The sequence below is a fragment of the Gracilinanus agilis genome, chromosome 6 (genome assembly GCF_016433145.1).
Source record: "Gracilinanus agilis isolate LMUSP501 chromosome 6, AgileGrace, whole genome shotgun sequence".
In the NCBI taxonomy this organism is placed as follows: Eukaryota; Metazoa; Chordata; class Mammalia; order Didelphimorphia; family Didelphidae; genus Gracilinanus; species Gracilinanus agilis.
Genome location: NC_058135.1, coordinates 127,506,423 through 127,517,309, shown reverse-complemented (window position 1 = coordinate 127,517,309; position 10,887 = coordinate 127,506,423). Strand labels below are relative to the sequence as shown.

General features: G+C 45.1%; 1 protein-coding gene across 1 annotated transcript in view; it reads right to left on the bottom strand.

The window, feature by feature from the left end:
* Nucleotides 1-516: 516 nt before the first annotated feature.
* Nucleotides 517-10,887, bottom strand: part of LOC123252346 (zinc finger protein 827-like) — a 65,365-nt gene continuing 54,994 nt past the window's right edge. The window contains exons 2-5 of the mRNA XM_044681700.1: nt 7,989-8,126; nt 3,402-3,573; nt 1,210-1,376; nt 517-611 (exon numbers count right to left, since the gene is read on the bottom strand). Coding sequence (XP_044537635.1) covers nt 517-611; nt 1,210-1,376; nt 3,402-3,573; nt 7,989-8,126 — 572 coding nt within the window. The remainder of the gene's footprint in view (nt 612-1,209; nt 1,377-3,401; nt 3,574-7,988; nt 8,127-10,887) is intronic.

Genomic DNA, 10,887 nt, shown 5'->3' with positions numbered 1-10,887 from the left:
TCAGGCGTGAGGGGGGCGCGTCTTCCTCGTCCCTCGACGACTTCTGCATCTGTGCCATTTGTAACCATCACTTGTGAGGTGGTAATTGCCTCGTGAAGTCAAATGTTAAGATCATTAAGCAGAGGAAGTTAACCAGCCTGGTAGGAGAGCTAGAAGAAACGCTGTGCCATGGCCTGCGGAGAACGGAGGAGCTCCAGGAGGTTTGGGTTTTTGCCTCCAGCCCCTGCGCTCGTGGCAGTCCCTGGCTTCTTTAGTGGAGAGGCTGCTGGAATACGGCTGGGGCTCAGAGGTCCGAGGGGAGGATCAGAAGGCCCCGGAGCTGGGCAAGGCGAGGCGGCAGAGACCCCCCAAGCCAAGACGTTTTGAACTCCCTACTGCATGGAAGATCTCGTCTGGGCCTCGGCCAGCCGGACCCAGCTCTCCACCCAGACGGGGCCCGCTGGTTCCTGGCCTTCACAATCTTTCAAACCAGCCAGGGGCCAATCCACGGGGGTGGGTGGGGGGGCAAGAAGCTGGTCACTTCTGCGAGGGCATGGCGGCGTTCTTGTCTTCGCCCTTGGGCAATGCCTCGGCTCTGCAGAAATCATGCAACATGACTCTCTGCTTGGCGTCTGGAGAGGTAGAGGGAGGCATTTAAGAGGAAGCAAGTGCCAATCCGCAGAGGAGATGGGAGGGACAGAGCTCAAAGTCAGAGGGGTCTGGTTTCCCTTCACTAGAGGAGGGGAGGCTGGGGGAGGGAGGAAACAGGCACAGAGGGAAGCAAAAGAAAGAAATCAATTGGGATGACAACCTGCGGTCTGCTTTCCATCTCTTGGCAGAAAGGTGGAGGACTACAGGTGTGGAACGAGGCATGCTCGTTTTCAGATGTGGCCATGATGTTGATTTCTTTTGCTTACCTGTATGTGTGTAAGCTTCTATCTTAGAATCAGTTCTAAGACAGAAGAGCAGCAATGGCTAGGCAATTGGGCTTAAGGGACTTGCCCAGGGTCAGATTTGAATCCAGGACCTCCCATTTCCAGCCCTGGCTCTCAGGCCACTGAGCTGCCTAGCTGTCCCTATCTGTATATCTTTATTCCACAAGGCTTCTATGAGGAAGGACAGTGAGGAGACGAGGGTCACTGAGAAGTGGGATTAATATTTTAAAAAGTAGAACATTAATAAAATAAAATTTTAAAATTTTTTTGGGGGGAAGGGGAAGAAAAAACATACCTGTGTGCTTGGCGCTGATGTGAGCTTTAATATCAGCTTCTTCCATGGTGACAAAGTCACAGGAGGTGCAGCAGATCGAAAACATCCACTGCTCCTTGTCCACGTGGAGGGACATGTGACTGACAAATTGGACGTTGAGCTCCGTCTCAAATCCACACACGTGACAGCTAACGGAGAAGGAGAGGAAGAAACAGAAGACAGTAAGAAATCCCAATTCAAAAAATTATTTATTATTTTTTAAATTTAGAATATTTTCCCACAGTTACATGATTCATGTTCTTTCCTTCCTCTTTTCTTCCCCCTCCCCAAGCCAACAAGCATTTCCACTGGGTTTTACATTGATCGAGACCTATTTCCATATTATTGATATTTGCGCTAATATCTGCATTCCCAATCATGTCCCCATCAAACCATGTGATCAAGCCGTGTTTTTCTTCTGTGTTTCTGCTCCCACAGTTCTTTCTCTGGATCTCAAATATTTTTTTTAAGAGTACACTTGTATGACTCTCTTTGTTTTTGTATCATCTCTGTTTAGTTGGCATTTCTTCCTTTTAAGATGGTGATTGGAGTGGCCCCGGGACGTCCCAAGAACTCTGAGATGAGGAACTCCCTCTACCAGGGCAGGCTGGACATTTGTCTACAATGTATAGAGAGCTGTCCAGAACCTTAAATTTCAGTGACTTACTTGCCCAGGCTCAAACATTTAGAATTTGCCAAAGGCAGGCTTTGAACACAACTCCCTGGCCCTGCTAGAAGTAGTTTCTCCCTCCATTACATTCTGTTGCCCCTTTGTGCCTCAGAATAAAGAGAAAAATCGAGAATTGAAGCAGAGTTTAGAAAACTTAAACAATGTGTTAAAAAGAGGGATGTTGCAAGCCGTGCTCCCGATTTTGCTGGGAAGGTGCTGTCTCATATCATCTCTTTGGGGCCAAGCCTGGCCATAATTTTCCTGCACTAGGTTTCCCTCATTTTGGGTTTCTGTTTCCCAGTGGCTTTGGGGCAACCAAGGGGGAGCATCAGTTTCCGTTTAGTGTGCTCAGAAAGCCCAAACTTTACAAATGCCTTCTGTCTCTCCACTTGTGTTTTTTTTTCCAGTGGAAACATTCTTTTTTCTTCCATGCTGAAACGTCTCCGAAAAAGCGGCCACTCTGCCAAATGAATTACGTGCTGGCATAATGCAACAATCCCATACATGCTATAATGATGCTAAATAATCATAAAGTTAATTAAAAACTACAGATTCCAGATGCTGCCTATCACCTAGCCGATTCCTCTGGGCAGGAAGATGTACTGCGGCTCTGCCAAGATGCTGAGCCAGGCGGGGATGCTGAGCAACCTGGAGGCCCCTGCGAGAGGCCCCCCGCAAGCCCCAGGAGCCTCCTCTGGCTCTGGACAGCATCCCCGTCTCAGGATGGTGGTGCCGTGCATGCAGCCTGGAATGCCGGGCAGGTCTGTAATAGGACCTGCTGAGGGCCATACAGATGTGAAAATGCCTGGGAGAAAGGCATGTTGGAAGCCTCCTCCCAGGGATAGACAGAGAGAGGAAGGACCCAGAAAGTTTGGTTTTCTAGCAGCCAAACTGCCTGCCAGCTCCTAGACCCGTGTGTGCTTCTGACTTGTGGGTAGGGAGGGAATAAGCATTTATTAAGTGGCTTCTAGGGGCCAGGCACTGCGCTAAGCACTCTAAAATAGGACCTCATTGGAACGTTATGACAACTGGGAGACAGGTGCTATAAATGATCCTCATTTGAGAGTGGGGAAACTGAGGCAGACGGAGGCTAACTGTCTTGACCAAGATCACACTGCTAGATTGGAACTGAGCTCCTTCCTGACTTCAGTCCCAATGCACTACCCACTTAGAGTCTCCATCTGAGAAAGAATGCACAAAAGGTGAGCAAGGTTTGGAGGTGGCACCGTCCCCCTCACCCAGGACTTTAATTCTTGTTTATTCTTCTTTCTTCCAACCTCGGAAGGTTGGCCTGCAGTCCACACACCTGGGACTCAGCCCCTGGGACCTGACCTCCCACAGTTATTGGGGAGAGTGTCTTGGTTGCCTGGGCAGACGTGAGCCCCCAAACCAGGCTCCGGAGCCAGATGCACTGGAAGCCACTCGGGGGATGAGGAGAGGCTTGGTTCGGGCACCTCTTTGGAGCTGGGGATCTCGAGGGGCTGAGCCCACTGCCGCTCCTCACCTGTAATAGTAAGGGTGCTTCCTTCCATCGCTGCCTTCCGAGGTGACGGCACTCACGATGTCCTCGGTGTCGGTGCTCACCAGCTTCACGGCGTGGACGGTCAGGTGCTGGTTCAGGTTTGCGCGGCACTTAGCCGCATAGGGGCACAAGTGGCATTTGAATTTTCTCTCCTCTGCAGGACAAGGAGCACAAAGAAAGCAAACCCCACACCCCAAAGTCAGAAATTCAATCACATCACCTTAAATGCCTTCGCTGCCAGAGTGCACACAAGGGAAGGGTTGAGTGTCATTTCAGAGAGGAAATTAGACCCCCTCCTGGAATGGCTAATTTCTGGGAGTCTTGCAGGGCAGATGGGGGGCAGACTCGGAGAGAAAGCTCCAGGGCCTCCAGATGAATCATTTGGGCAGCCCTGTGGGGACGTTCCCCCTGATGAGGACGAGGCGAGGGGTTTAGTGTGTGAATCTGGCCTCCTACGTGGCTCAGGGCATTTGTGTCCAGGACTCTTAGGGGGTTAAAGCCAGAGCAGTAGCAGGGAAGGAAGGGCCAGTCCCCACAGTATTATAACTTAAGGGGCAGGCGCTGCCATTTTCCAAGCCTCAGGTCAGCCAAGAGAATTAAAAATTGAATGGTATTAAATAAAATGGCCTGCCTCATGGAAACAAATTTATTTAAGATTTTCCTTTTTTGTTTCAAATATATACAATGGAAAATTTCAGTTAGTTTCTTAACAGAGACCAGGATGGGAGATGAGGGTTCCCTAGGGGGGAGTCATTCTGGATTCTGTTGCTTCATCAAGCATCTGAAAATTAAAGAGGTCTCCTTCATTTTCCAGAGGTCCAGAAAAAAGTTTGCCTGAACGGCAATGGAGCAAAAGGTCTTTTTAAATCCTCTCTTCCTTCCCTTAACCAGCAGAAGAAAGCTCTGGCCCTGCTTGATTCTTCTGAGTGTCAGATAGGCTAATGGAGGGGAAAGGACTCCAAACAGTGGAAGACTTTTGTTTTCCAAGAGATTTTTTACTATTGTCATACTCTCTTCCACTGAGAGCAGCTAGAAGGGTTCTTAGAGGCCATAAAGTCTTACATCCTCATTTTACAGATGAGGAAACTAAGTCTGAGAGGTGGAAAGTATCTGAGATGGGATTCAAAGTCAGGCCTTCCCAAGCTTCCAAGCCAAGAATGCTAGCCATTGTAACACCTAGCTGCCTCTAGGCTATTAATATGACTTTTATCATTAGCATGGTGTAGTAGATATCAGGAAGATGGGTTTAAAAACTGTGTCTATGTCACAAAGTCATTTCATCTCTCAATGATGACCCTCTAAGGCAGTGGTTCCCAAACATTTTTGGCCTACCGCCCCCTTTCCAGAAAAAAATATTACTTAGCCTCCTGGAAATTAATTTTTTAAAATTTTAATAGCAATTAATAGGAAAGATAAATGCACCTGTGGCCATCACCATCTTCCTGGATCACTGCAGCAACCACCAGGGGGCGGTGGTGCCCACTTTGGGAATCACTGCTCTAAGGCTAAGTTGTAGAGAGAAGGTGCCAGTCACTGTTGGTAGAGGATGCTTCCTAGTCTGAGAGTTTTTTGTTTTGTCATTTTTTCCAGCCAATTCTGATTCCTTTTGACCCCATTTGGGGCTTTTGGCACAGATCCTGGAGTGATTTGCCATGTCCTTCTCCAGCTCATTTTACAGATGAGGGAAATTGAGGCAAGCAGGGTTAAGTGACTAGCCCAGGATCCCACAGGTAGTAATTGTCTAAGGCCAGATTTGAATTTAGGTTCCTCCTGACTCCAGGCAGGGCATTCTATCCACTGTGCCACCTCGCTTCCTCATCGAAGAGCTACCTATGTAATACACACAGAGATATAGCTATCCCTGTGCATGAAGAAATCACCAGCTGAGTCCCTATCACTCATCCTAATCCCACCAGCTTTGCTACTCTCCTGGCGGTGTCTGGTTTACAAATGGGGCATGTGTCAGGACTCATTTAGATAGCATCGCTCCAAGCAAACCACACTGCCTGGTGGAGTTTGGTTCCCAGGCCAGCCCCCAAAGCCCAACTCATGTACTGTACTGATGGCACGCCAGTACTTTAAACGAGCCAAGAATCCTAACTTAGGGCAAGAGGAACATGGATTACCCCCAAGAACTAAGACTGTGTCTAGATGGCCCAGAGATATGGCCCCGGTGAGGTGGGAACATGGAGATGAAAAGTGAGCTTAGATGGGAGTTCTGGATGAAGGAGGGAATCTGAAGTCTGCAGAGACTAAGGGAGAAAGCAAGGGTAATTGAGTAGAGAGGAAAGCCAGGATTGGTGGTCTGATGGATTTATTTTCCCTTCTTCCCTCCTGGATCCTGCCTCTCTTTTCCATTCTTCAGAGGATCCTGGGGTCAAGAGAGCTGCATGGGGCCTTAGAGGTGATCTGGTCCCACCCCCTGATTTTATGAATAAGGAAACTAGGGTCTCCAGTCACTTGCTCAAGATCAGAGAATCTACTAAAGCCATAATTGTTTCCCCTAGATGTTTCCTCCTCTACTGCTTCAAAGATTTTGAAGATTAGATGTAGATCTATTTAAAGAGGGTAAGGGAAGAGGGGCCAGAAGATGGAGGAAGGAATCTAAGGAGATTCCATGGTGATAACAGGAGGAGTTTTTCTGCTGTTATTCCCTTTTCTTTTCTCTCCAGTTGTCCTTCCCTCCAATGACCAGTCCTGTGTATGGTACTTGGCTTTCATAGGATTGGGATTTTCTCCCCTTCTTCCTTTCTTCCTCTCTCAGGCAGAATAGGAGGCTGTGAGAGGAGGTGAAGAGCTCTGATGGAAACAAGAGTCTTGTCCCATCTCCTGTCCCTCCTCCCCTACCTGACCTCCACAGACAAACCTGCTGCAGACAAATCAAATTGGATGAGAAGCAGGGACTAGGTCTACGGGGGTTGGAGCAGAGTCTCAGAATCCCAGAAAGTATGGGGGGGGTGTCTCCTGTGTTATCGAGAGGAAAGGAAAAAGGAAGAGAATTCCTGGACATTGAAGAAGAAAGGGAAATTCCTTGAGTCCCTCATCTAGATTGGCCTTAGTATAGAAGGGACATCCAGAAATTCAGTTTCCATTAGGTTGGGGACTATTGTCTTTAATATTTGTATAAAACAAGAATCTACTTTCATTTCTTAATTTTCACCAGGAAGGGATTGGTCTAGATGGCCTCAAAGTTCCCTTCTATCTCTGGATCTGTGGTTCTAAGAACTTCTACTTTTAACATATTACTCAGATACTTACCATACTAACTGAGGTGAATCTAACCTATACAGAAGAATGGGCTATAGTAAGAAGTAAAAACATAGAGGCATGAACCAAGGTAGAGAACAAAGGCCTTGTATCCCAAAGGTACAGGTTAGAACAAAAGAGGATAACATTCTTTCTTTAAAAAAAAATTTAAATCCTTAACATCTGTCTTAGAATTTAAACTGTCTATCGTTCCATGGCAGAAGATTGAAAAGAAGATAGTAGGCAATGGGGGTTAAGTGACTTGCCCAGGGTCACATAGCTAGGAAGCATCAGAGGCCAGATTTGAACCCAGGATTTGAACTAAAGGCTTGAACCCACTTGTAGGCCTGGCTCTCAATCCACAAAGCTACCCAGCTGCCCCCAGGGATGATGTTCTTTAAAGGTATTTTTCCTTTCTTAAGTATGTAAGTGTAAATCAATGTTTGTTTCCTTTTAGAAGCATGACACTTCTTACTAGATGTCAATATGCTTCAGAATCTCTTAATGACTACCACATCCCTCTGGAACCTAACGGGGCTCTGCTACTGTAGCCTCCCATTCTTTCCCCTTATTTAGAGTTTTCTGTTATCTTCTGATATCTTTCAGAAAGTTTTCCCTGGAGTCCTCTCAAGATACAGTCCTTTAGGATAAAAACTATGAGACATTCATTGATGACAACCATATGTGATCGAAGGAAGTCTTTTCTTTGGTACTAACAGAGCAAAAATGAACTCTGAAACTTCCCTTCCAGCCAAAGAAGCAGAGAAGGCCAGTGGCAAGGACCGTCTAGTCTTGTTCTTAAAGGAAAAAACTGATGCCAACTAGTACAGTAAAGACTGGCTTGGGTGGTCTCGCAAATGCTCCCCCTCACACACACACATTGCCTCTGAAACACCATTATGGTGAAATACACCCATTAATCACACTGATAAAGGTTTAAGTCAAAACGGGAAAACTTACAAAAAGTAGAGCTGGACCATGTTTCTGAAAGGAACATTTCCCTGAGCTGAATCTACTCAATTTGACTCTGTGATATTGGGGAGAAACCCAATTGGTGTAAGACGTGTGAATGAAGGAAGAATCCTTCAAAATAAAGCCCAGATCGTTCAGCTCTTCTGTTATCTTGGTGAAAGACTAGTTTATTCCAAGTGAAAGAAAAGTGAGGGATAGAAAGTACAAATGAGTTTTTCATCCATTTTCTTAATTTCTCTTGAAGAAATATGGCACTAGGTTGAGGGGGCAATGGAAAGGCTTGAATGAGCATTGGGATGGCGGTGGTGGTAGGGGTCAATGTGCGTGAGAAAAGCTCAAGATTCACATTACCTGTGTGCAGCGAGAGATGTCGGGACAACGTCTGCTGTCGGCCAAATACTTTCCCACACACGTCGCAGGGAAAAAGCTGGTCATTGAATTTCCAAGATGGCAATCCATTTCCTGCCTCAAGCCCTATCTTTTCTGTTTCTGGGTCACAACACACAAAACACAATGACAAACAAACAAAAATAACAGAGAACAAATTTCATTTTAGTTACATTTAAAGTCTTGGGTAGACATCATCTTCTGGAGAGAGGATCAGGGACTTACATAGCAACTGCCTCAAACCCATCCTTTATGACTATTTCTTGCATTTGAAACTGCTCCTGGAAGCAATAGCAAATTTCATAGCAAATCTACATGAATTCCTAGTTGGATACAAGTCCTAGAGCTGGGATCTAGTTGGACAGAATAAAAAAAGTCTTAAAAACTGGAATTGTTCTACAGTGGAATGGACTTCCTTGGGAGGGAACAGGTTCTCTCTCAATGGACACCTTCAGATGTAGGTCAAATGATCATTTATCAGCCATCTTGTTCAGGGATTTTTTGTTTTCAGTGATAACTTTTATATGTCTACCGAGATGCCATGTTGATTCTGAAATTTGGTGGGTTCCTCTAAGACTGTTGGGTTCTTAATCCTTTCTTGTATCATGGACACTTTTGGCAGTCTAGAGACATCGATGGATCCCTTCTGAGAATGAAGTTTTCAAATGCATAAAAGAAAACATTAGGATTAGAAAAGAAAATAATTTTATTGAAAAACAAATTCACAGACCCACGCTTATGTTAAGAACCCCTTCTTAACATCCCTGAAGGGAGAATCTTAGGGATCATCCTGTTCAGCTATCTCATTTTGTAGGTGAAGGAACACAGGTCCAAAGGATTAAGTAATTCACCTGGGTTTTCTAATGCCAAATCCTTGGCTCTTTCAACTATACTATATTGTGTTTTCTTCTACTCTTCAACTAAAGGTCAACCGAACAATTACCTACTCCACAGGCACCCAGTGAATGAGCTGACTGCCATCTTACTCTGGGTTCACAATCAGGCCTCCAGAGAGTGATTCAACAAATATTTATTAAGCATTTAGTGTGTCTAGGGCAGTGCATTAGGAGCTTGGAATCAAATGACAAAAATAAAACATTTGCTGATCTCGAGAAGCTTAGATTCTGTTGGCAAGAGGGCTAGAAAAGATGACTGATTTTAAGCTCTTGATTGAAACAAACTGATGGCGTGTCCAAAGGCATGTGGACTGGACCAGATGATCTTCAGTCCCTTCTGGTCCTAAGAGATAATTATTTTAGGAATTTCTCTTCTTCATTCTTTTTTAATGAATTCCTGCTTTAGTATTTAAAGAGCAACCTATATAAACTAGGGCAAAATCCTTTTTTTCCTTCTCTGAGACTCAGTTTCCTCATGTGCAAAATGAGTGGATTGGATAAGTCCTACATCAAATGTACCCTCTTTTTTGAGAAGCGTCCAGAAGAATGGAGTGGCTAGGTGGTGCAGTGGGTGGAGTGCTGGACCTAGGGTCAGGAAGATTCTTCTTTCTGACTTCCAATCTGACCCCAGACCCTTACTAACTGGGTGACCTTGGGCAAATCACTTAACTGTGTTTGCCTCCGTTTCCTCATCCATGATATGAACTGGAGAAGAACATGGGAAACCACTCCAGGATCTTTGCCAAAAAAACCAAGGAGTGGGCACAATTGAAAAATGACTGAAAAACATAAGAATAGGGGTGTTGGAGCTGACTGGAAACAAAGAATCAGAGTTCAACTGGGACTTTTGTCTAGGCTTGTAGATGACTGGATGTTTATACACCATGTATGCCCCATCCGAAGTACAAGAACAGGATTAGATATCATATGGTGATGACTCAGTGGTGGATGGGATTCTACCTAAGCTCTGGACAGACGTATGTGCTCAGACCATGGCCCGAATCCAAGAAAGGAAGAATTTTGTTTCCCCTGGTTTGCTCAAAGCAGGAGGAAAGTTAAACTTCTACTTCTAACACAGGAGAGCCAGCTGGACCAATTTCCAGCTGAAGGAAGATTTGTCAGACTCTATAATTGAGCAAAGAAAAAAAAGGATAGGGGAATCGGGAGAACTGGTGACCTTACCATAGTGTTTACAGTCAGGCACCTGACAACAAACTGACAACTGGTAAAACACATTTATTTATTGATGCCATTTTGCTTGAACACGATTTTCAGGTCCCAGCCTAAGAGAGCGACGCTCCTCTTATTAGACAAAGAGGGAAAACCAGAGAACTCCAAGTTGGGGAGGAAGGGACATGGGGAGAGGGGAAGCCTCTACCTAATGCCCAGGGACAAGCAGTATAGAGCTGTTCATTAGACTACAGCCCTGGAGTTCAAGCAGTGGGCATTTCAGCTATGTCGTGATGATAAGGATATTTTAGTGTTTCCTTTTAAGTATGTAATCAAAACACAGCTTCAAAGGAAGAATATGGTAATAATTATACGAGAAGGTCAAGAGGGTACAGGGGCCTCCAATATACTCACAACAAGAATGAATTAATTGGGTCACATACCAAACAAGTAGACACAATTAAAAGTAAATAAGTCTTTTAACAATTCCTTTAAGTATTAGTCATTTGAGCTCTTCTATGCACTCCAGAAGTTGAAATGTTGCATTTTAAAAAGGTTGATTTCCTTTACTGAACGCAGAAAACCAATACCAGCACAATGCGGCGAAAAAGGAAAGACAAGAACTCACCACAAAAACACAAAAATAAAGTTTAAGCAACCAGGAGTCAACCAGGAGGAAATGGACTGATATCTAAACTCTTCCATTGAATTCCTACGTGATCTTGAGCAAGTTACAGCCCCTCTTGGCTCTTTCTTTCTTTCTTTCTTTCTTTCTTTCTTTCTTTCTTTCTTTCTTT